This window comes from Grus americana, chromosome Z, assembly GCF_028858705.1.
Source record: "Grus americana isolate bGruAme1 chromosome Z, bGruAme1.mat, whole genome shotgun sequence".
Taxonomy (NCBI): domain Eukaryota; kingdom Metazoa; phylum Chordata; class Aves; order Gruiformes; family Gruidae; genus Grus; species Grus americana.
In genome coordinates, this window is record NC_072891.1 from 38133936 (window position 1) to 38158505 (window position 24570).

General features: G+C 38.2%; 1 protein-coding gene across 3 annotated transcripts in view; it reads left to right on the forward strand.

Annotated features, from left to right (window-relative positions):
- Positions 1-24570, forward strand: part of DENND4C (DENN domain containing 4C) — an 80989-nt gene that overhangs the window by 16312 nt on the left and 40107 nt on the right. For 2 of the 3 annotated variants that reach the window (XM_054809381.1, XM_054809382.1), the window contains exons 2-10: positions 7143-7470; positions 12616-12868; positions 13806-13875; positions 15143-15312; positions 19324-19565; positions 20398-20464; positions 21134-21192; positions 22491-22635; positions 22985-23160. In XM_054809381.1, coding sequence (XP_054665356.1) covers positions 7160-7470; positions 12616-12868; positions 13806-13875; positions 15143-15312; positions 19324-19565; positions 20398-20464; positions 21134-21192; positions 22491-22635; positions 22985-23160 — 1493 coding nt within the window. In that variant the 5' untranslated portion in view covers positions 7143-7159. Of the gene's footprint in view, positions 1-7142; positions 7471-7722; positions 7785-12615; positions 12869-13805; positions 13876-15142; positions 15313-19323; positions 19566-20397; positions 20465-21133; positions 21193-22490; positions 22636-22984; positions 23161-24570 lie in introns of those variants that run through there. The other variant, XM_054809383.1, reaches the window with a different exon arrangement.

Sequence of the window (24570 nt, forward strand, 5' to 3'; positions counted from 1 at the left end):
CGAAGTTCAACTCTTTCGTAGTCATTTCCTATGTAAAAAATAAACTTGAGTAGAACTTTTTACATTCAGTTTGTTTATAGTATGTAGTGAGTTTTCTTTGCTGGTAGTAGAGTGCTTAGAGATGATGAAATAAGAGGCTTTTAAGACTAACTTGATTTCTCCAGGTAGAGTTACGCTAGTTGGCCTCCTGAGCCTTATGCTGATTTTTTTTTTTTTTATTTGAGAAGATGTAAGATCAGCACTCCATTTAGGAGTGAACTGGAAAAACCTTCGATAGACACGCACACTCTTGACATAAATTTATTTTATTCTTTGTGTGCATTGAGATACCCACATTTGTGCCATTTCTTTCCAGAAGTTGAAAGGAACGAGCAATTACACAAGGATTTGTCTGCACATAAGCCGTAAAAAGAACCTCTGAACCCACTCTGTGGGTGGTTATCCTTACTCTGGAGTGAGTGCGTACACACAGGTTTCCAAGAATACCTTCTCCATAGTAGTGACAGGTCTAAGTATGGCATTTGTATGTAAATCATGAAATTGATGTTTGTGACAAACCCTTTCACTTGGTTGCTGCTGTATGTAGTTTTATAAAACTTATGTTCCCTTTACTTTAAGTCCACTTGCCAAAAGTGTGTTTACCTATGCCATTTGTTTCTATTTTTATGCTGGTTTTCCAATCTAATTTTAGAGGATAATTCAACACTTAACCATATTTTTAGGATCAGGACAGACATGTACTTAGAATTCTAGAGTTCGGTAATTTTATCACAGTGTTATCCGAAAAGTAAAACTCCCAAAACTTATTCCAGAGAGGAGATACTGCTTTATTCTGCACCAGGTGCTAGGTGGTACCCACGAATCTAGCACACCTAACGCTGGTTCTCTTGTCATATTTATACACAAATATTACCAAGATTACAAAGTGGTGCACTCCCCGTTACAATAATTGGTTCATATTTCTTTGCCTAGTATGCAAACTAGAACGCATGCTCAGTTCCTTTCTCCGCCTCCATCTTTTGAGTAGGTGGTATAATTTGGGTAGGGGGCTTATGGGTCATGGGGACCCTGGCCCAAGTTACCTTTCCCCGAGTTTCTCAATACTTCAGTGTTGGTAATTGTTTGCTAAATGCCTCGGGAAGATATGGATGATCCTGGAGGCAATTAGCGTCCTCCCTTTCTGAAAAGTATGTACATAAGGACCTTGAAGTGTCTTGTAGCTCTTTCTTTTTATCATTATATGTAATGTGCTCATTCTAAGAATCTTTAGCCTTCTACTTTAACAATGAATAGGTTTTTTATCACATATAATACAAGTAGGCCTTCGTTACAGGCCTATCCTTTTGGTTACAACAGGTTCAAAAGGAGATTGCGTGAATTATGCCATGACTTTTTAGGAGTTAAAGACTTTAATTAATGAAAATCCTTTCTGCGAAAATGGCCTCTTTTCTGTACTAGGATGAAAGTTCCTGGAAAGTAGAGGACCATGTTTTATTTTCTCCACTACTTTTTTTTTTCTTTTTTCAGCAGGTCTAAACTGTGCATTAGAGATTGGTTGAGAAGTTGCAAAGTTTCTTTGATGCAACATGGTAGGCCCTGTGGTATTGGGACAGTGTTGTGTAGTGATAGCAGTTTGGTCCTGAAAATAAGATGGCTGCAAAAGTTCTGTTGGTAGGCCAAAAAGGGGACTGTAGTTGGAGTAGCGTGTTAGATTTATATGGCTACGTTGCTTGTGGTTTCTGAGTTGGTGCTGTATCTGCTCTGCATATTAGTTTTGCTGATGTCCAAAGTGTGTTTAAAATGCTTTCTGAAATACTTGAAAACTTCTAAGACTATACACGCTGCCTGCCAGATCAGCCTCCTAGTGTCACTTCCAAGAGTCTTTTTCATCTTGTATCTCGGATGCTATTTTCAGACCAGATTTTTTTTCAGTGAATATTATCTTCAGATAAAACACTGAAATGAAAGGCTGCAATCCTACTCTCTGACATTCTAAAAAGATTAAAAAAACGGCATGCGTCATGCATGTTTTCTCCTAGCAACTTTATAACATTTAATTGTATTAGAAAATAAATTAAAATTTCTAGGGTGTTAAGGTTTTAGCATACTAATTTTGCTGCTATTTCTTTCTGCTGCATCTAGGTCTTTACTTTAGATGAGCAGACAAGCACTTTCTTGTAATTCCACTTTTGAAAAATGAAGTACTGCTCACCATATTTACGTTGTAGAGAATTCTAAGCAAATATTACTGGACCACAAACAGCCAGTGCAGTGGTAAAGCAAGTGATGCCATTAATGAATTTAAATGGAGGAGTCTTGGGAAAATAGTTGTGGATCTACGAATGTTAGGATAAATATTTGTTATTACTCAGAGTATGACAGATAGCCGAAGTAGACTGCCACAGCTGAGGACTCCTATTCTTTAGATATATAAAAAAAGTTTTCTTCTGCATTACCCACAAAACACACATATTCATTTGTGGAAATCTCTGTCAATGAAGACTGAGAACTTTAAATTAGTGATCTCCATTTTGGAAAAGCTTGTAACTATGTGATAAAAGCAACATAGCTATGAAATAAAATACAAATACAGTACTAATTTACATTGTCATCTTTACTTCATTGTGGCTGCTTGTAACTTGCTGTCACAAATTTTTATATCTTTGCAAGAACAACTCTGTTGTGGTTCAGCTAACTGCAAATGAAGGTAATTGCAGTCTGGCTATATGGAAAGAAAAATGTAACTGGTGTTTTAGACAGCAGTCAATATACTGAAGCAATTTCTAATAATTAGTATTTTTTTCATAATTCTTCAAAATTCATAGCAGTGATCTTTGGAATGGAAACCTTTTTCCCAAGACAATTTCACTATGAAATCTCTCTTTAAGAAAGGGCTGTGGCCTATATGAAGCTAATAGTTGAATTGCTGTATTTTTGAGAGTGTTATGTAACAATTGTAAAATTACATTGTAGTTGGGAGAAGGGCTCTTGTTTTTTTAGAGAGGTCTGTGGGAGAGGAGAACATTTTGCCATATTTCTGGCATCTAGCAGTAAAAATCATTTGTTTTTTCCACTCCTGCATATTTTTGCTAAATGGATCTCGTGACTTAGACTAGTTGTGCTAAGTGCCTTTAAGTGTTGTCTGTGCAGGCTGGTTTTGTTTTTCATCTACAAAACTAATTACTTCCAGTGGGAATTCCTTTTAGAAAAGAATGGGGATTTTAAAAGTACGTATTTTATTCTGAAGATTATTATTCTTTTTTTTTTAATTTAAAAATAATTTTGGTCCTATACTGTTCATAGCAAACTTTCCTATTATGTCCTATGAATGAACTGGAAAAGTAAATTCACTTAGATAATTTCTCCATAGGCTTTATGGATCTATATGGACTTGGAGGTTTGTAGTTCTTCAAACAGTATTGCTTATGTTCTTAAAACAGAATTCCCAATTTTTGTTTTCAGTTTACTTGACTGAAATGGAAGTATCTTTGTAGACTTACAAAAAAAAAATCTTTCATGGGACTTGTATGGTGGTGGCTTTTTTTGTTCAATATATCGTGCATTTTCATCATCCAACACCAAGGTAACGGTTTTTATTTTCAGATTTTTTTTTTTTTGTATTTGGGTTTCATCCTGCAAGAAAGTGGGATGTTACAATAAAAATCCCAATATTTCCTAAATGTTGAGTTTTCCTATTAGTCTTATGATGTACAGAAACTTACTTTTAGAAAATTGACAGAGTACAGCATCTCTTGAAATTATGGTGGGGAAAAGTAGCTGTAATAAAACTTATTATATAAGATCTCTTAAGAGAATGTTTGTTCTCTTTGTCTTTTAAGTGGAGCAATGTGCATACTTACTCTTGTGTGACATATCACAAAAATAGTGGAAAATGGTAGTGGATTCATCTTGTTCCCCCACAAATAATATGTGTATTTTTTCCTGCAGTTCAGAAAGTAAAATGGCCTTGGACACTACTATTCCTATTTATTTTGGTGGCTATCTGCTAATGTATAGTTTAGTGTCTTTATATTTATAAAGCTTTTGCATTAAAGAAGATAACCATGACTTAATTAAGAGCTATTACTTTAAGGTCTCTTTTGAGAGATCCTGTTGCTTTAAAACTTTCTGAAACTGGAGAATAAATCCTGGAAGAGCTGAGTCGTAGAGTGTACTTGAAACCTTACCTCTTATCCTTGTGGAAAAGGAAGGGAACTGTTTTGAGAGACTCAGAACATTTCAAAAAACTCGCTAAATGTTGTGCTGACATATGAGGCTTGTGTGCCAAGTTTCTCAGCTGAATTGTCTGGTGACTCTGACTTTTGCCTGTCACGTGTTACAGAGTTTCTGCGAAGTAAAACATAGCCATGGCTAAGAGACAAATAAAAAACCAGAGGTATGTGTATGCACCGTGGCAACCAATTGCTACAGTTGTATTCATCCCCACTGGTAAAAATTTGAGAATATCTTCATTTGCATTTTAATCTTCCAAATCTTAATATTTAATTTTTCAGGTACTTTTAAATTTTTCTCCCTCCATTTACCCAGGAAAGTTAAATTTTCACTATAAAAAAACATTCAAGGATAATATTAGTACAATTCCAGGAGCTACAGTTGTGATTAAAAATGCAAACTGTTGTGAGATTTTTAACATTACATGCTGTTATAGTTGCTGTTTTATTTCCTGCTCTGTGTGCTAAAGGTAAACATGGGCGATGATTTTAGTGTTGCATTGAGGGAACATGATATTGAGCTGTGTGAACGTGTACCAGGTGATAAAAGGCTGGATCATTTAACAAGGGTTTTGGGGTTTTTTTAAAAAGTTATATGATGCCAACCATTTTGCTATTTTTAGCAGCTTGTTCCAGTAATTTGGTTTCACATATATCAAGTGCAAACAGTACTTCCCAGATTGGAAGATATTCTGGCTCAGGACTTTCCTTTCTTTTAAGGGGAGCAGGGAGTGGTTAGTTTATTTATTTCTTCATTTTTACAGTTCAGTGAACAAGTTCAAGCATCTAAGAGGCAAACTGAAACATATTAGACTTCACAGTTTTATGATTAATCCAGTGCTGCTGCTGTAAGGGGCATACTGCTGCTGCTTTTGTGCTGACACAGTGAATCGTTGGAGAACTGCTCTGGTTGAACGCTAAACAGTCTCTGCCAGGTTAGCATTCAGTCACAGCAATTCCTTGTGCCAGTTCATTACGTGGTTGCACAAACTATAGTACTATACAAAACTGAAGGTGAGAATGAGCAGTGGCAATATGAGGAGGGACCTTTTAATAGAAGCACCAATTTATGTGAGATTAAGTTGAAGCCATTACTTCTGATTTCATGCTGACTTACACTTACCTATAAAGAGCTTTATCACTAATTTCATGTTGATTATGACAGTAAAAAGGGTAAACTGCTGCAAGTTCTGGAGCTGAAAGTGATTCATAAGCTTCACAAGTAGCTGTGGCTTTGGAGTAATTTCCTTGTTCTTCAGGAGACCTAGGCACTGAACACCTGACAAATTGAATAAAACTCTTACTCCTGTTGATACAGCATCCATATTTTTTAGTCCTGAAAACTCAGTCATGTGAGTAGCCGTCCCATGGCTTTCCACTTTTCAGGGGAGCCAAACACTTCTGTGTCTCTTCCCAGGATCTCTGTTGATGGATTGTCCTACAAAGGCTGATAGCCAAAGTGTTTAGAGAACACTGAAGTGATGTTGTGAAAAGCATTGTGGAAAAATATTGCAGAAGAGAAGAGTCTTTTAAAGGGTGTAGGTACTCTTCTTTCAGGTTTGAAAGGATATGAAAAGTTGTCATTTCAGTGTTAGAAAATAACAAATTGAGTTAGTTGGAGTATATAGGTACTACAGATTTGCATGAAGTTATTTACCTTCCTTTCCCTACTGGTAAAGTCTTGTGAAGTGTAAAGACGGAAAATACTTTTTCAGTATATTTTCAGTCAGAAATAGCAGGATAAGAACAGGAGGAGAAACCAGGTTGCAGGGAACAGGATTATACTGTCTCTGCCAAACCACTTTTCTGTTAGCAGAGGCCAATGTTTCTGCAGTTATCAGAATAGGATAGTCTACAAGAAAGTTCTCAATTTTGGTGCAGTTATTATTTGGTAATACGCGTGGACCACCACTCCTTGGTAGGTGGGACCTTGGCAGCTGTGGCAGTCTTCTTTTCAAAGATGGGAACCAGACTTCCATTTTTGGTTAGCTTTCTAGATGGGATCCCCAGAAAGCTGGTGATGGAAACATGGGGATCTAAAAGAAGCTGGCAACTACTGTTTAAATATTTCTCACTCAACTTCTATAAACGTGGGTATTTCATGAGATTGGGTACTTGAAATTGTACTTGTGATATTTGAGCATGGTCTGTCAGCTAGTTCTGCTCTTAATAGAAACTTCTGTTTCACCAGTTTAAAATCATATGTTTAGTGAACATTGCTGGTGTTGGGAGAACAACTCTTTCCAGTTCTGGAATGTGCAGCTGAGCGGTGATGTGTACTGCCTGATCAGCTGATGAAATGTGGGTTTGGATGTGTGATTTTTGTAAACGACTTCCAGATGTTACAGTTGCCAGCTGAATGTCTCAAGACTGCACAGTTAAGTCTAGATTATGAAACAAAATGGATGAAATGTGCAAAAGATAAACGAGTGAGCCTATGCTTGTAATAGTTCTCTCTCAAAAAAAAAAACCCAAAACCCCAGCATGTTTCTGTAGTCAAATTACTCACGAAACAATGACAGAAAGATATAGATGCTTTTCATTAAGGGTACCTACATTACTTTATAGCCTGTGAAGAACCTGAATGGTCTAATAGCTAGCACCAAGCAATTTTCTGTGTAGCTGCTGTGTTAGGAACTTTGAGTTCTTCTTTATCTCACTTAAACTTCCTTGGGCTAAAACGTGACTGTTACAATGGTAGAACTGAAATGCAATTACTGACAATACTGTCTTTCTGAGCAACAGAAAACAAAATTTGTTTTGGATTTTCCCTAGAATTTTCATGAAATCTCTATATAGTAATTTTTTTTTTCCAAATATCTCTTTAAAGCTTTTAAATCTTCATAGTTGTTGAGGGAAGGGTTTTAGCTTGAAAACAGAGTGTTTGATTTCTCTCTCTATTTTTCCCAGGAAGTACTGACATAACCATGATAGAAGACAAAGGTCCACGAGTGGCTGACTATTTTGTAGTGGCAGGGCTCACTGATACAGATACTGCAACCCTCCTGGACCAAGAAGTAAGCCGACATGAAACAAAGTCAACTGGTCCAAAGGCTCCGATTACTGACATTGCTGTGATAATTAAGTCAACTGGTGAAACTGTCCCAGAGGGATACACCTGTATTGAAGCCACCCCTACAGGCCTTCAAGCCAACTTAAACTATGGAAGTCTAAAGAGTCCTGAACTTTTTCTTTGCTACAAGAGAGGCCGGGACAAACCACCTCTAACTGACATCGGGTGAGAATTCTATAACAATTTAGTTCCTCCTTCGGTAATGATCAGATCCTACTCTTTGTAGGTGATGATAAAAACACATGTGAGAAAACTTTTAAAAACATACTGTCTTTGAATCTGTATTGCTTATTGTGTGTATCTGTGTAGTATTTTTTTTTTCTGAAATAAGTTGAAAAAGTATCAATCTTCTAGTGAACCTGTCTTTTTAAAATGAATGATAATGTTTTAACTTAAAAAGATATTTTTTATATATAGAGAGAGAGATAATGGAGCAAAATAAATGAGAAATGAAGTTCTCTGCCACAGTTTTATGAAAGGTGAGAGAATAGTTGAAAATTAATTTATAGAAATGGTATAGTGCAAATCAAAAAATGTAACATGCTTAACCTGAAAGTGATGACTTCAGAAAACAAAAGTTATTACTTTGTGGAATTCACTTCAATGCTTAAGGTAAAAGATACCACTTAAAAATGGTAGGACACTGAAACAAAGATCTTAAAATTACCCACCTATGTAGAATCTTATAGCCTGCCTTACTTTGAGATCAGAGTATGTGTGAGGTTGCTTACAAGTCCTGACATGATTGGGTGCAAACACTGGATTATGTAGTCTCTTGGTAACTCTAATCATGCTTGTATTTCAAAAGCCATGCTTTTTGATGTCTGAGGTGTAAGTTCCTAAAGAGTTACTAGTACTATGTTTGAAAACCTTAGATATAGTCAATGCTTTAAGTTCAATGTTTAATAAATGCAGGGGGAAACCTGGCAGGGAAGCTCTGAACTAATTCTGTTACTTAGAGGATACTGAGTTTAAGTATTCAGGACCAAAGTCACAAAATCCTCCAAGATCTGGACATGGTATTATAGTCTGTGCTAGTAGCTTATTGAGGTAATGCTCAATCTGTAATAACTCATACAGCTCTACAGTATTGTGTAAATTGCTCTATATAGCACTTCTGCTTCTCTGGTTTGGGTAAGGACACTGCAAAATTACCCGGGATGTAGTGAGAAAATGGAGCATGAGTAGGGGGAACTGTTAGAATGATGGCAAAATATGGAATGTGTGTGTTTTTCCTTATTTAGTTATTAAATAGTAGAGAGTAGGGTAAAAAACATGCATGTAATAAGTTTAGTTAATTTCATTTATAAGTTGAAGCACTTCAGGCACAATGCCTACATACTCTGCTTTTGACCTATGGTTTGAGTGCCAACTAACAAGTAGAGTGCAGTCAGGAAGAAACTGATAGTGAAGTCTTAGTAATGGAATTAGTTACATGGCAAGATCTCTGCTTGAAGGATTGTAGTTCAGGTTGTATCATTAACCTGGTACATTCTAATTTCAGTTCATCTTGATCATCTAAACTATGTTCTAATAATCTTCAGTGAAACTGATTTTTAAAATTGTCTTTGCCCATGTTTGTGACTGACACTGCAAGATGAGATAACTGTTACAATGGGATTTGACTGTGTAGAATTGCAGTATGAAGTTATTCTTTTAATGATATGTCAAACTTCAATAAGTTTTAGCAGAAGGAAGAATTTGTAGACGGAGTGATTAATCAAAGGAATTCCTAAACCACCAGTCTTCAGCGTGTGCCTTTATGGAAGTGACTCTGCTAGCACATGTTTATTTTCATGTCTCCAACAGCTTTAGGACCTTGAATCCTTGGGTAGATTTCATAGGAAATACCCTATGAGCAAAATAGGCAAATAGTTGGCTGACTAAGGGCTTCCCTAACAGAGACGCTTTTTGAAACTATTGGTGGAAAACTGTGGTATTTGGCAAGTAGTATTTACTCTGTATCTTGTGTCACACCTAACAAATCACGGCAGGCTTTTCTCTCTGAGCAATGATGCATATAAATGTTTTCCCCCTGCTGTTCTACATCTATGTGCAAGAGATTGTTAGAGCAAGCTTCTTTTCTTTTTGTATGTCCAAGCATTCAGATGATTCTTGTTAAATCATAGAATGGTTTGGGTTGGAAGGGACCTTAAAGATTATCCAGTTCCAACCCCCCTGCCATGGGCAGGGACACCTTCCACTAGACCAGGTTGCCCAAAGCCCCATCCGTTGCATGCGTGCATGTGTGTATTTCTTTCAGGACTATTTGTAGGGAAACTAATTAAACAAATGCTGTTTGGAGGAATGGGGAGATGAGGGTACGCTCTACTGATTCTCTGCCATTGTCCTTGTGTTCTCTATTTCTGTGCCCTCCATCCTCTTTCCTCCCTATTCTTCCGTGGAAGTGTCTGTAAGCTGCTAGAGCGACTTCCTGCTGCAGGTGCTCACTTGCATATAGTTAGGCCACGTGCTGTGCCTCTTGGTGTTGCATTTGCTGTGACTGTTTTTAGGTTTGGTCCTAGGACAAGAGGTCTCTAAGATCCTTTTCCTACAAATATGTGTAAAATTTAATATCATAAGCTTATATGTCTATAAATATTTCAGCTACTAGTCATTCTGTGGCTTTCCTAACCAATACTTCTGCTCATGTTCCAGAAATAGACAAGAACTGAGATTTGAGATTTGTTTTGGTTTAGATGAAGTGAGACTCTGAAGCAAGATCTCACCTCTCTTTGTTTTACACTTGAGTTAGGAATATGGGAAAGCTCCAGCACTTGTTTCTTAAATGGAAGAAAACCTGACAGAAAAATGCTTTTTACGTGTAAGTGGTTTTTGCAATTTGTAACACTGACTATAGAAAAGACCAAGGAAAGAATATCAGATTTCTTGTCTGAAGCAGAGGTTCTTGTATTACTAATACAAAAGTTAGGTAATGTGCATTTTGTAAGTAAAGAAATACTGATTTATATATATATTTTTTTTAACTAGTATTGGAAGCTTTAGTTTGGTTAGTGATTTTGTACCAAGGACCTATCTTATTCTGCATACCTGGTTTCTGAAAATATCTGCAGGACTATAGAAAACAGATGTTTTTCTTTACTAGAAATGTATTTAAAAAATGAAAGCGAACTCAAATTTCAAGAATCGTAATAGAAACTGGAACATCTTCACAGCCAGCTTCTTCCATTGTTCCTTAAAACCCATCACTGTGACTACTGCAGCTGGGTGTTTGTAACAGCTTAGGATAATAATGATGAAAGTAATCTCTTGTGTGTTTGGACAAATAATAATAGTGGTGGCAGCAGAAATAAAAGATAAGTCAATCTTTTTCCTCTGCTTGAGCCAGCACTTCTCTTCTGACCCTCCTACTGCATAGTATATTTATTTTAGGTCCTTTACTCAATACTTGCATGCTGCCTTCTCTTAAATGAGATAGGAAGAGTTGTGTTAAAGCGTTATTTTGCATAAGGACTGTGAGAAGCAGAAATGTGGTTGGGCCTAGAGGAGAAGCCAAGCTGGCAAGCAGCCCCATACGATGCGATTTGCAATATTCTGCCTATTTTGAAATGGTTTTCCAGTAGCAGAGTTTTCTGTGGTTTAAGGTTTTTAACTGAAAAGCTGCAAGAAGGTAATATTTATCTTTTCAAAACTGTTATCTGATGTATTGAAGTATACCTTTAAATCAGTAAAACTGGCAATAGAGAGAACTTAATGGACAATGTGAAACAGCCTATATGAAGAGATGAGATTTTTTGATCTTTCTTACAAAGAAAGGACCTAACGTCTGGAGCAAATGAGGTTACATTTTGCTTGAAATGAAACTTTATTGAACTTGATAGAATAATATAGCAAATAAGGTGTACTTAGGATCCAGGCCAAGGTATAAGCTCATAGAAGCAGGAAACAAGTCTTATCCTGATCACTACTAATTAAACAAAGGCAGACATTGGGAAGTTGAAACAAGTAGAAGTAAACTTACTCTCTTAGGGAGGACTTTCTATATACAGGGTGTCATGTTAAATATTTCATGCATCACTTCTGAATGTTTTTGTCTGAATCATTAAAATAATTGTTGAGTTTGCGTGATCCATGGGTGGTGGCTTTCTTGTGTTTGCTTGTTTTCTTAAATTCAATACTATGCATGAGGTCAGGAAATGGTGTGGTTTTAATAACACTTCTGCTGGTATATATGTAGGGGTGAGAGTTGCTTTCATTTTTTATTTTAGTAAACTTGTGATGGATTACATGTGGGAAGCTGCAGGTCACAAAATACGAACCTCTCATGCGTTACCTTTATCCTAAATCTTGCCATCTGTTGTAAAGATGAAAACTCATTTGAAGGTGGCAAGTACTCTGTACATACTACAGAGAATCAAGGAAATGGAACTATTGCTTATTCAAATGTGGAATGAGAGATAAAGCTTGCCCTATTGTAGCATTGGTGCATTAAAAATATGCAGTCATGTACGGTTTGACTTTCTGCTCATGGTCACTTCCTAATAGCTTTATGTTCGGGAAAGATCGGAGTATAATGTTTTAGTTCATTTACTGCTGTGAAGCTGTGGAGGATCTTTCTTTCTTTGCTTAGAATATGGTTATCTAAACTAGTGATCTGGCTAAAAAATCCAGGTACCATGTGAATGTTGCTGTATGGCCATGTAAGATACATTCTGCTTTCTAGGAGTACAATCAACTGTAGTTATTATTTCTTCCTTTTCTGTGGAATGAAGTATTATTTTCTCTTCCCCTGCCGACCCCCCTTCCCTTTAAGGAATGTTATTCAAACTATGAATGTAAATCATTACTGATTTGGGGGGGTTTTTCCCTGTAAAAATTCATCTAGGAAGCAGACTTCTGTCTTATGTTGTTCTTTTCCAACACCATCCCTTAGCAAAAAAATAAGGCAAGCTTGAAATTACTTTCCAGGCTGTTTAGTGATGGAAATAATTTCTAAGAAATTATCAGGTATCATGTGTGCAAGCAATTTAAAGCTTCCTTTGTATTTAATTTTCATTGATAGTGTAGCATTCCTACTAATTCTATAACTAAATCCTTTACAGTGTGGCTCGATTTTATTTTTCCATAACTATGATTTGTTCTCACAGAGATTTCTTATAATATTTAAATATTTCAGAACAGTTTCTTTGCCTCAAATCATGCATGACAAAAGACAGTCTATAAAGTGCAAATTAGAATGTTGCAGTGGTGACATAGGGTGCTAACAGATGGGCAATTTCTGTGAATTTGTCCAAGTAACTTCATATATATTTGAATGCGCGTAATATTTTGTTTCCTGCCTGTCTGCAGAGTTCTGTATGAAGGGAAGGAACGCATCATTTCAGGCTGTGAGGTGATTCAAGCTACTCCTTATGGTCGTTGTGCTAATGTTAATAACAGTTCAGCTTCTTCTCAACGGATCTTTATCACGTACCGAAGAGCTCCTCCAATACGACCTCAAAATTCATTGGCAGTGACAGATATCTGTGTTATTGTTACCAGCAAAGGAGAAACCCCTCCTCATACATTCTGCAAAGTTGATAAGAATTTAAATTGTGGAATGGTGAGTATTTAAAAGCTTGAGGTTTGTGTTTTGTTTTGTTTTTTAAACCCAGCAAACAAACCCAAAGGAGTAGCTCTTTGAACTCTTCTTAGCACTAATTGTGTTCTATCACAACATCATAATTCTTTCATTCCATATACTAAGTGTGAGACTTCGGTTTTGTAGATGTTGTTGCTCCAATTTCCTTCGGCGTTAGGAATTACTTCCTGCTGATTACTCCCTACTTCAGTTTGCATATTCATGCCTAGGTGCTATTTAGGAGTAGTACAATGGATATTTTTTAATTTTTTTTTTATTATCACCCCCCCTTTGGTGATTGTGACACTTGGGATAAATCACAAACACTTTTTTCTTTGTTACTAATAATGCCTGTGTTACTAAGACATGTAATTACTGCTTATAGTTTCTTCATGTACCTTTTTTTCAATCAGTTCACTTTTATTTAGTCTGTCTTGCATTTAGTTTACTTAGGCTGAGATAAGTGGGTTTTTTTCGAATGGTAGAGTATATTTAGACAAACTGCAAAAACACTACTTAAATAACCAGTTTATGGAATTAAAATAAAAGCTTCAAGTGATGTTTAGAATTTCACTTCCACTGATGAGGTTCCCATAAAAGTCTTTCAATAACCAAGAGAACAAGCTGCAAATGATCTGCTTCACTTTTCCCTGTTCTTCTAGTGGAATAAGTCAGAGAGTAGTGTGGTGGTGACTATTTTACGTAAATCCTGTAATCTCTAAAAAATGTGAGAAGGGTGAATTCTTTATTTCATGATTTACATGCACTCAGCAGCCAACCAGTCATTTTATTCTGCAACACTTTTTATTTAAATGTCTGCTTTGTTTGTAAGCGGGAGTACATTCAACTGCTTATACTTGATTTCTCTGCTGCCTGTTGTCATCTTTGCTGGTTCTAAGGTGAAACTTGTGTCTTCCAGTGGGGTTCCAGTGTATACCTTTGTTACAAGAAGTCTGTGCCAGCTTCTAACTCTTTAGCATATAAAGCTGGTAAGTAATTTTAGAAGCAAACTATCTCAACATGCTAACAGAAGGATTCTAATGCCTTGTTGAAATCAAATAATGATTTTCAAAGCTTAAGTGCTGTCAGAATTCTGTTCCTATAGCATGTCAGTTGAACTCAACTCCTATAATGCCTTCTTTGCTTGCCTCACTTTTTCCCAGGCAAAAAAAGAAAAAAAAAAAAGCCTTAGTAGGAATAGCATTGTTCTATATTAATTTAGTTCTTATCATGACAGGTTTGGTAGCTTAGGAGCTTTGGCAGAAAGCTTAGCAAGCATTTCAGACATAACAAAAGACTTCATATTTCTTATGCTGGTGATGATGGAGAAGGAGTAATTAAAAATTCCATTCAACCTTACTCATATTTCTTATGTCTCACAGCTAATGCAACATCTTTCATTTAATTTGAAAGTTAAATGTGTTTCTTCCCTTCAGTTCCACAACTATTCACTTGTCTTATTTGAGGAGAGTGAAAAATATTCTGAACAATAAATGACAGAAAGTCTTTTCTTTTAAGTCTGGGTTTTATAAGTTTTTTAATGTATTGCTACAGGTGTTTTTTTCCTGAAGAATTAAAAAAAAACTTTCCACTGAGTTTCTGTTGAGCACTAAGTGCACCACATTCCTTTGAAAGGAGTAAACTACCAAGTAGAAGTGGAAAGCATAGATAATGAAGTCAGTGTATCATAAAATAAGCTAGATGAAGAGAAATAGTAAACCAATGCTTGTGTGCCTGTTTTCTACCAGCAAGAGTTAGATATATTTCTGAAAAGTGAATAAACTATTTGTTTAAATGGAACATATTGACAGTTTTAGCAGAAAATGTGGACAGTCAGCTAGTTCATCCTATTTTCAATGAAGGTATTGTTGCTGTTGTTATAGTAGATAAATTATCACTTTCTTCACAGGAATTTCATTGTAATAAAATTCCATTCTAATGGCACATCTAAATAGTGTAGGTAATTCCCAACTGGTTTAAAGTAAAAATCTTCACTAATTATTTTTTACTATGTACTGGTTTTTGAGCAGTTACCAAAAAGGAGTGCTTCAGTATTCGTATACAATTTTTAAATGCTTTTTACTTGGATGACTTAGTCTTGCTGTCAAATGAGAGACTTTCTTCTGCAGATGTAATCTTCGATTATAAAGTCCAGATAACCAACAGACTTTGCTGTATATTATGGAAAATATATTGATTAAATTATCTAGGGCTTGCAGAGCAAATGTGCTTACTTTTCCTTCTCCCATTCTGAAGGCTTAATTTTCAGATATCCTCAAGAGAACTATGAGTCATTCCCACTGTCGGAATCTGTACCTCTCTTCTGCCTTCCTATGGGAGCTACTATTGAGTGCTGGGACCCTCAAACCAAATATCCACTACCAGTGTTCTCAACATTTGTACTGACCTGCTCTTCTGCAGAAAAGGTATGGCTCCACACTGTGACTAGTTTTTGCTTTTATTTCAAATAGGCATTCTTTCTTCTGTATTTGAGAAATCACAGAATCATAGAATCATAGAATGGTTTGGGTTGGAAGGGATCTTAAAGGTCATCTAGTTCCAACCTCCCTGCTGCGGGCAGGGACACCTTCCACTAGACCACGTTGCCCAAAGCCTCATCCAGCCTGGTCTTGAACACTTCCAGGGATGGGGCATCCACAACCTCCCTGGGCAACCTGTTCCAGTGCCTCACCACTCTCACAGTAAAGAATTTCTTTCTAACATTTCTTTCTAAATCGACCCTCCTTCAGCTTAAACCCATTACCCCTTGTCCTGTCACTACACTCCCTGCTAAACAGTCCTTCTCCACCTTTCCTCTAGGCCCCCTTCAGGTACTGGTAAGCCGCAATTAGGACTCCCCAGATCTGCCTTTTCTCCAGGCTGAACAATCCCAACTCTCTCAGCCTGTCCTCACAGGAGAGGTGCTCCAGCCCTCTGATCAGCTTCGTGGCCCTCCTCTGGACTCTCTCCAACAGCTCCATGTCTCTCCTGTACTGGGGACCCCAGAGCTGGACGCAGTACTCCAGATGGGGTCTCACAAGAGCGGAGTAGAGGGGCAGGATCACCTCCCTCGACCTGCTGGTCACACTGCTTTTGATGCAGCCCAGGACACGGTTGGCTTTCTGGGCTGCAAGCGCACACTGCTGGCTCACGTTGAGCTTCTCATCAATCAATACCCCCAAGTCCTTCTCCTCGGGGCTGCTCATCCATTCTCTGTCCAGCCTGTAGCTGTGCTTGTGATTGCGCTGACCCACGTGTAGGACCTTGCACTTGGCCTTGTTGAACTTCATGTGGTTCACACGGGCCCACCTCTCCAGTCTGTCAAGGTCCCTCTGGATGGCATCCCTTCCCTCCAGCGTGTCAACCACACCACACAGCTTGGTGTCGTCGCCAAACTTGCTGAGGGTGCACTCGATCCCACTGTCCGTGTTGCCGACAAAGATGTTGAACAGTGCCGGTCCCAATACTGACCCCTGAGGGACGCCACTCGTCACCGTTCTCCACTTGGACATTGAGCCATTGACCACAACTCTTTGAGTGTGACCATCCAGCCAATTCCTTATCCACCGAGTGGTCCATCCATCGAATCCATGTCTCTCCAATTTAGAGACAAGGATGTTGTGCAGGACAGTGTCAAATGCCTTGCACAAGTCCAGGTAGATGACATCAGTTGCCCTTCCCTTACCCACGGATGCTGTAACCCCGTCATAGAAGGCCACCAAATTTGTCAGGCATGATTTGCCCCTAGTGAAGCCGTGCTGGCTGTCACCAATCACCTCGTTGTTTTCCATGTGCCTGAGCATAGTGTCCAGGAAGGTCTGCTCCATCATCTTGCCAGGCACAGAGGTGAGACTGACCAGCCTGTAGTTCCCTGGGTCTTCCTTTTTTCCCTTCTTAAAAAGTGGGGGTTCTGTTCCCCCTCTTCCAGTAGGTGGGAACTTCGTCGGACTGCCAGGACTTCTCAAATATGATGGAGAGTGGCCTGGCCACTTCACCCGCCAGTTCCCTCAAGACCCCCGGATGCAACTCATCAGGTCCCATGGACTTGTGCACCTTCAGGTTCCTTAGATATTCTTGAACCTGATCTTCTCCTACAGTTGGCGGTTCTGCCTTCTCCCAGTCCCTGCCTTCTGTGACCTGGGCAGTGGGGCTCAAGCATTTGCCCATGAAGACTAAGGCGAAGAAGTCTTTGAATACCTCAGCCTTCTCCATATCCTGGGTAACCAGGTCACCCATTTCATTCCGGAGGGGCCCCACATTTTCCCTTGTCCTCCTTTTATCACTAACATAGCTATAGAAGCTTTTCTTGTTGTCCTTGACATCCCTGGCCAGACTAATTTCTGTCAGGGCTTTGGCTTTCCTAACCTGCTCCCTGGCTGCTCGGACAGTTTCTCTGTATTCTTCCCAGGCTACCTGCCCTTGCTTCCACCCTCTGTAGGCTTCCTTTTTTTGTTTGACTTTGCCCAGGAGCTCCTTGTTCATCCATGCAGGCCTCTGGGTGTTTTTGCTTGACTCCCTCTTTGTTGGGATGCATCGCTCCTGAGCTTGGAGGAGGTGATGCTTGAATATTAGCCAGCTGTCTTGGGCCCCTCTTCCTTCCAGGGCTTTGTCCCATGGTATTCTACCAAGCAGATCCCTGAAGAGGTCAAAGTCTGCTCTCCTGAAGTTCAGGGTAGTGAGCTTGCTGCACACCCTCCTCGCTGCCCTGAGGATCATGAATTCCACCATTTCATGGTCACTGCAGCCAAGGCTGCCCTTGAGCTTGACATCCCCTACCAGGCCCTCCTTATTGGTGAGAATAAGGTCCAGCATGGCACCTCTCCTCGTGGGCTCCTCTGTCACTTGGAGGAGAAAGTTGTCATCAACACATTCCAGGAACTTCCTGGACCGCTTGTGCTCAGCTGTGTTGTCCCTCCAGCAGATGTCGGGGTGGTTGAAGTCCCCCATAAGGACCAGGGCTTGTGAGCGTGAAGCTGCTCCTGTCTGCCTATAGAGGGTTTCATCTGCTCGGTCCCCCTGGTCAGGTGGCCTGTGGCAGACCCCCGCTACTACAAAATAAGTTGTTAAATACTTCCCTTAGAATATTGTATTTGTTAAGCCTTCATATAAGACAGAAGTAAACTAGAACAGGAAATAGCTGACGAGTATGTGTTGTTTAGTCCCGTGTAAGCTGAACTGTACACTTAACAAAACCAAAACTCACAGCACATGGATTTCCCTGTTCTTTCAAGTAAGAAGTATCTGGGAATGGAAACATAGCCTATGTTAAAGAGATGTTCACTTACCACATGTGTTAGCAATTTTGAAGTTGTGATGGTTTTCTTATGGTTGCCTTAAAAGCCACTTCTGTGTGAATTTGCGTAATTGGGGTCTGTAGATATCTGTGTGAATAGGAAAACAGTTAGCAGAAAACAGCAGGGCAGGGAAAGGAAAAGTACGTGCTGAGAGGTAGCATGCGAAAGGCTCTGAAGAGCTGATGAGCTCCTGAGACCAGTGATCCTTCTGAATTCACCTTAAGTGGTAGATTCAGAACAGCAGACGTCTGCCGAATCTGTGTAAGGCTGCCAGCACACACGGGCACCAAAAACGTGTTGCATGACTCAGCCCCCATGTGAGAAGGCAGCGTCTGCTCTACACAAACAGAGACTGCAGGATTGTAGGTACACCCGATGAAGCAAGGAAGCTTGATTGTAACGTGTGATTAGCTCTCTGTGACTAATAAACAGCAGTTTGGCTCTGTTAGTAACAGCTCAACTTCTACTTTGCCTCAGTCCCCTATCAGTGAAATTTATATACTTCTCCACTTCCAAACCACAAAAGAAGTTTTTCTCCAATATATTAATACTTCTTTTGCAAGTAGGAATGCAGTAGCTGCCAGTATTTTTCTCGGAGAGAATGTATGCTCTGGTATCCATCTTTCCCTGTTGTCTTTTTGCTAAGCTTGCCAGAATAAATCAATTAGTTATGAAACCCTGACAAGTGAGGAATGAATATTAGAAAAGGTCAGTAGCTGTTTAGCTTTATAAAATAAGTGAAGTCAAAGCTAAAATAATTTTATTGTTTAGTGTGGTAATGATAGGGGAATTTGCTGAATACAGGCATTTCATGAGGTGGGGTTTTGGGGTTTTTTTGACCATAGCAGTTAATGGATAGGGTTTTGTCATAGCGTGCAGTTTGGTTCCTTCCCTTTCAATTTACTGAGTATGAATACTTTGAGGAAAGTGCAATGAAGAAGCAGGAGAGAGGCACAAGAGTCCAAAGCATTTCATTTATAAGGATACTTTGTGTATACTACATAAATGAAAAGTGATTTCACAAGATACTAGCAAAAGCACTATAGTGTGTGTGCAACCACAAGAGTCTTAAGGATGCGTCAAAACTTCTAACCCAATCTCCTGTTAAATACTGGGCCTGCTCAGCTGTTTTTCTTCTTTTAGGTTTATGGTGCTGCTATTCAGTTTTATGAGCCTTATCCCCGGGAGCTGCTAACAGAAAGACAACAATTGCAGCTGGGTCTTGTGACAGCTGTAGAGAGGAAAGTGGTTACTTCCAAGTCCATCAATTCCAACAAATGCATCTGCCTTCTCTCACATTGGCCTTTCTTTGAAGCATTTAGAAAATTTCTTATGTTCATCTACAAACTCTCTGTCTCTGGACCTCATCTACTTCCCATTGAAAAGTATGTAAAACATTTTTCAGGTTAATGTTGGAAGGTAGTTATATCAGTTCCAGAAGTCATGTGATTTATACAAGTCACACTTACTTGGTATATTTGCTCCATCCTCTTGCTTGCAGTTTATGTTGTACTGATAGAAATTATTGCTGCTTCTGTTTAATAATAGAGGCTCTTGCAGTGCCAGGAAAGTGAACTGTATTTTACTGTGGCTTTTCTGTTAGCATATGTCAAGCCTGTTTACCTTTCTCTTAACTGTGTCAAACACAGAAGAAGGCTGAGCTATAACATACATGCTAATGTTTGCAGTCCTGCATTTTAGATTAATAAATATAAGCTCATAGACTCTGTGCATTAGCAATGAATATCTGTTTCCAAGCACTGCAGCTAATGCAGATTGTGTGTGTGTGTGTGTAAACTCAGCAGAGGATGCTTTTCATGGTCCTAAAAGTTTGCTGAAATATGGTGTTACCTTCAAAACTATTAGACGTCTGGCAGTGAAGTATATAGTTTCTCATAGCTAAGCCTCAGTAGAAACTCTGTAGAATGGGGTTAGGCTGCCTGGGGTTTGAAATAGCTTGCCTAAATGCTACTGTGTTCTTAGCTGTTGCATACATATCTGAAGCTGCCAGTATTAATTTTCATGCATGAAATGTGAATTAATGGAGCTTCTTTCTTTCAGTTTGCATAAATAGGCTCTTAAACTTATAAAAACAGTAAATAAATCTTAACAGCCTTGCTAAAACATGGTACCATAGTAATTCCAAAATGTGGTTAACATTGTTTTCAGTCCCTGATTAGTCCCTGCTGGTTTTCTAACATCTTGTCTTCTTTTCAGGTACATATCCCATTTTATGCACAACATACCTTTCCCTTCACCACAAAGGCCAAGAATTCTTGTGCAGGTAAGCAAAACATTTGCTTGCATTTTTAGATACGATAATGGCAAACCCTCTTTCTTGCTTTTGAAAGCCTGGTTTCTTCCTTTAGGCTTTTTACTCAGCTTTGAATACCCATGTGCTAGAAGGGAGAGGGGAGGAGATATATGGGTTGGCCTTCTCTTTCATTAATAGAAATCTGGGGTAACTTAGAGACTATTTCAGACTTCAGGTAGTGCAGATGGCAGCAGCGTCCTACTTGCACTTTTGAAATTTCTGCTATATATTACTTTTTCATTTTATAGGCACCATTTGAATTACCTCAGTGAGGGGGTGGTTTGTTTTCTGTCTTTCTCTCACTTTTCCACCCACTGCTGTGGGTCAAGGGTTAGTCCCCCGGGGCATTGTCTCTTGTGGTTCTCTGTTAAATCACCCAGCAGCAGTTACATGTCCAACAGTGAGTCACAGACAACTTCCTGTAACTTCTGAGAATTGTTTCAGTGACTAATACAAGTTCTGTTGACCTAGTGAATACAAGTCCCAAAGACTGTGTCTGATTTGCGTCTCTTGCATGACATTGTGACTCTGTCTGCCAGACAGTTTATGAGACTATGGGTATACATTCATATTGGAATATTACACTGTATTGACTTTGGAGTTGTCTATATCAATCACATACTGCTTTATGTGTTTCAGCTTTCTGCCCATGATGCATTAATATTGTCTCAGCCAGTTTCTACACCATTGCCATTAAGGTATCATTATTAATGCTTTAAATGTATGCTACTTGAAAAATTCAGAGGCAGATAGGAGTGAGTCATAGGAGGAAGCAAAAAGCTCAATACGCATTTATAAGATTATAGAGTGTTGTCTTTTTGACACAGACCTGTCCCTTGTGGAAGAATAATATCATTAATTGTCCTGAAATAAAGATGAATTGCCAGATTTCTATAGGAACTCTGAAGAAAGAAGCAGCAGACTGTGAGGAAAAAAATATATGTATTTAAATATCTTGTATTTTCAGAACCTATGTAGTAAGCAAATTTTTTTTTAATTGCATAGGCAGACTGTTTGTTATCTTGTTTTTTTCCCTTGTTGGATCCAAGAGAGACATTTACATCAAGCAGTTATGTGAGATCAGTCAATGCACAACTGTGAAAACATTTAGGAAATTCGGAATTGGTATTTGTGCTTGAAGATTGATACAATCTCTGTGGATACTGCCTTCATCTTCTGGGGTGGAGCTCCCTATGATTGTGACATGGGGTTTTGTTTGGATGGTTTTGTTGATTTTTGGTTTAGTTTTAAGTTAAACCCCAAAATATTCTTCTTTTACACCCTCTCCCCAAACATTATCATATAATATTCTGTGTGCAGAAGAATCTCGTGTTTAATCACTTCTGTTACACAGCCTCTTAAGTGAAAAATTGCAGTCAGCCACCAAACTGGAAAGTAACGTCTAAGCACTTTTCTAAGGACAGGTTTTACACCGCTGTGCTCTTACAGATGTTGTTACAATTCCTAAATGTTTACAGTCCAAACAAATGAAATGGAGTCTAAACTGTAGAAACTACAGGCATGTTGCTATCAGTATAATGATTTTACTTGACTAATATTTGAATTTGATACGGCAATTCTAAGATCAAATGGATACTCTAGTTTGTGATTTTTGTCTGAGGTAACCCATCATAAGAACTATTAGTGTTATTTATGCTTGGATTAGCTGTGAATCAGTTCAGTTTTACTGAAGACAGGATGCCTGTGCATGTATGAGAGTGCCATAAACACCACAAACTCAGCAGTAGCATGGTATAGCATGTGTTTCTTTAGCAGTAGAATTTGAATTTGGGTTTCTTTGTGGCAGTACAAGCCTCATATTGAGGTGATAGCGATTAGATAGATAGATATTTGATGTGAGGTAATATTAGCACCATTCAACTAGTTGGTCCCAAACAGTTGTCAGAAGTTTGACAGTAGTGATTTTTCATATTTATTTATTTTTTAAAATCCTCTAACAATCTTATTCTCTTCCCGCTTCCCACCCACCCCTTAGTGGAGCAAACTTTAGCACTCTGCTCATGAATCTTGGACCGGAAAACTGTGCCACTCTGTTACTCTTTGTATTACTAGAAGGCAAAATCCTCCTCCATTCTCTTAGACCAGCTGTGTTGACAGGAGTTGCTGAAGCTGTAGTAGCTGTAAGTACAAAATGTTCTGTACAGCAGTGAGAGAAATCAGTTCAAACTCCATGGTTGTTACAAGGCTTCTTTAAGTTAAAATGATTGATGCACTAAATAATTGTTTTTCCCATTTAGTTAAAGTACCCAGCATGTCTTATTATTAGAACTATTAGAATGATCAACATTTTTGCATAGATAACCAAAAGACATGCTGTAAATAAGTGATCAAACTTGAAGGACTGTTTTCTGACAGTGTTACAAGGCTTTTAGCAATTTCGTTTCACTTGCTGAATGTAACTTCTTGGGTTTTGTACAGTGTCTGTTGTCTTGTTTTTAATGTGTTGATTTAATTTAATTTTTCCTTCAGATGATATTTCCATTTCAGTGGCAATGTCCATATATCCCTCTCTGTCCTTTGTCTCTGGCCACCGTACTCAGTGCACCTCTTCCATTTATTGTTGGAGTTGATTCACGATACTTTGATCTGTATGATCCACCGCAGGATATTGTGTGCATTGACTTAGACACAAACATGGTGTACATGTAAGTTCTATGGAGTTTTTACATTTATCTGTAGAAGGAGAGATTGCTGAAATGCTCAGGAGATAAACTATTAAACACTGTTTTATCCTAGATGGTTAATTTCTTACTGTCCTCTGTTCTTCTTGTCCTTTCTAATGCTTCATAGCAAAATCAAATCTTTCTAATTCAAGGGTTGACACTTGGTGCTGCCTACAAAAAAATGATGTAGATGTTGCTATAAATCTAGTAACAATTGAAGTTGGTTTGCCTGTGTTCAGTGATTATTGGTACGAAGGTGAGAGCTTCAGGAACCTTCACGGCAGTTTTTGATGCTGTCTTGCACTCAGGGCACTATATGTTAGTGTTAATAAAGAGATTTTTCTCAAATTACAAGGGCTAAATTTTTGGTGAGATCAGTCAAGCAAAATTTGGTGTCTTGACTACATTCCATCTAAAATATTTTCACTTAGTTTTTGTATCTTTAATGCTTTTCTTAAATTGAAGGTGTTGCATGAATAGTACCTTTGCACCTTCTTGAAGCGACGCTAATTCAGAGTAACTCTTCTGTTTTTCTGTAATTTATCTAAATGAGAATATCTAACTGAAAATTCAGTTTTTTGAAGTGTTTAGTAAATTTATGAATTACCTTTCCATTTTAAATAATTAGATAGATTAGATAGAGGCATTTAAGCTAGTCCAAGATGAGGGCAAACATCACTAAATAAACTGCACATCTTTTCTCTGTGAAAATATAGTTTTACTTCATCTCATGTCACTTTTTAACTCTTGGCCTTTGTTTTTACTAACTTGAGTTATAATTAGTCATTTGATCTGTGGTCCAGTTGAATGCTTTCTTGATTTTCCTTGTATTAAAAGGACTCTTCCTTTACTGAAGCAAATGTTTTCTTTACTGAAATGCTTTGTTTTACTAGTAGCATCAAAGGAAATAGTAAACAATGGAGCAGATTTTGTTTATTTTTTTTATCCTTCCCCTAGGTCCCCATTAAAAACACTGCAAAAAACATTTTCATCACTGTATATCAAAGTATTATGCCACCAAAAGAATAATTATAATAGGTGTTGTGAAAGAAGAATGTACTGAAGAAACTCAAGGAAGATAACTTGTTTATATGAAGATATTTGCAGTGAAAATACCTGAATGTTTTTGTTCATAAGCAGAATGGAGGTTGAAGACTGGGTTGCAGAAAAATGAAGGAGGTAGAAACAGGGGATTTAGCAGGAAGATAAGGATGTCAAGATTCTCTTTGGATGGCTGCTAGAAAGACCAAGTACCAGCCTTATTGGATTGGTTACTAAACTAAAAATCTACCAGTGGCTGACCTCTTCATGAGGCACTCAGCTGGAAAGATTTTTGTACCTTTTCCTTCATGTCTTAAAGTCCATTTCTCTTTCAATAGTTGATCTTTTTCT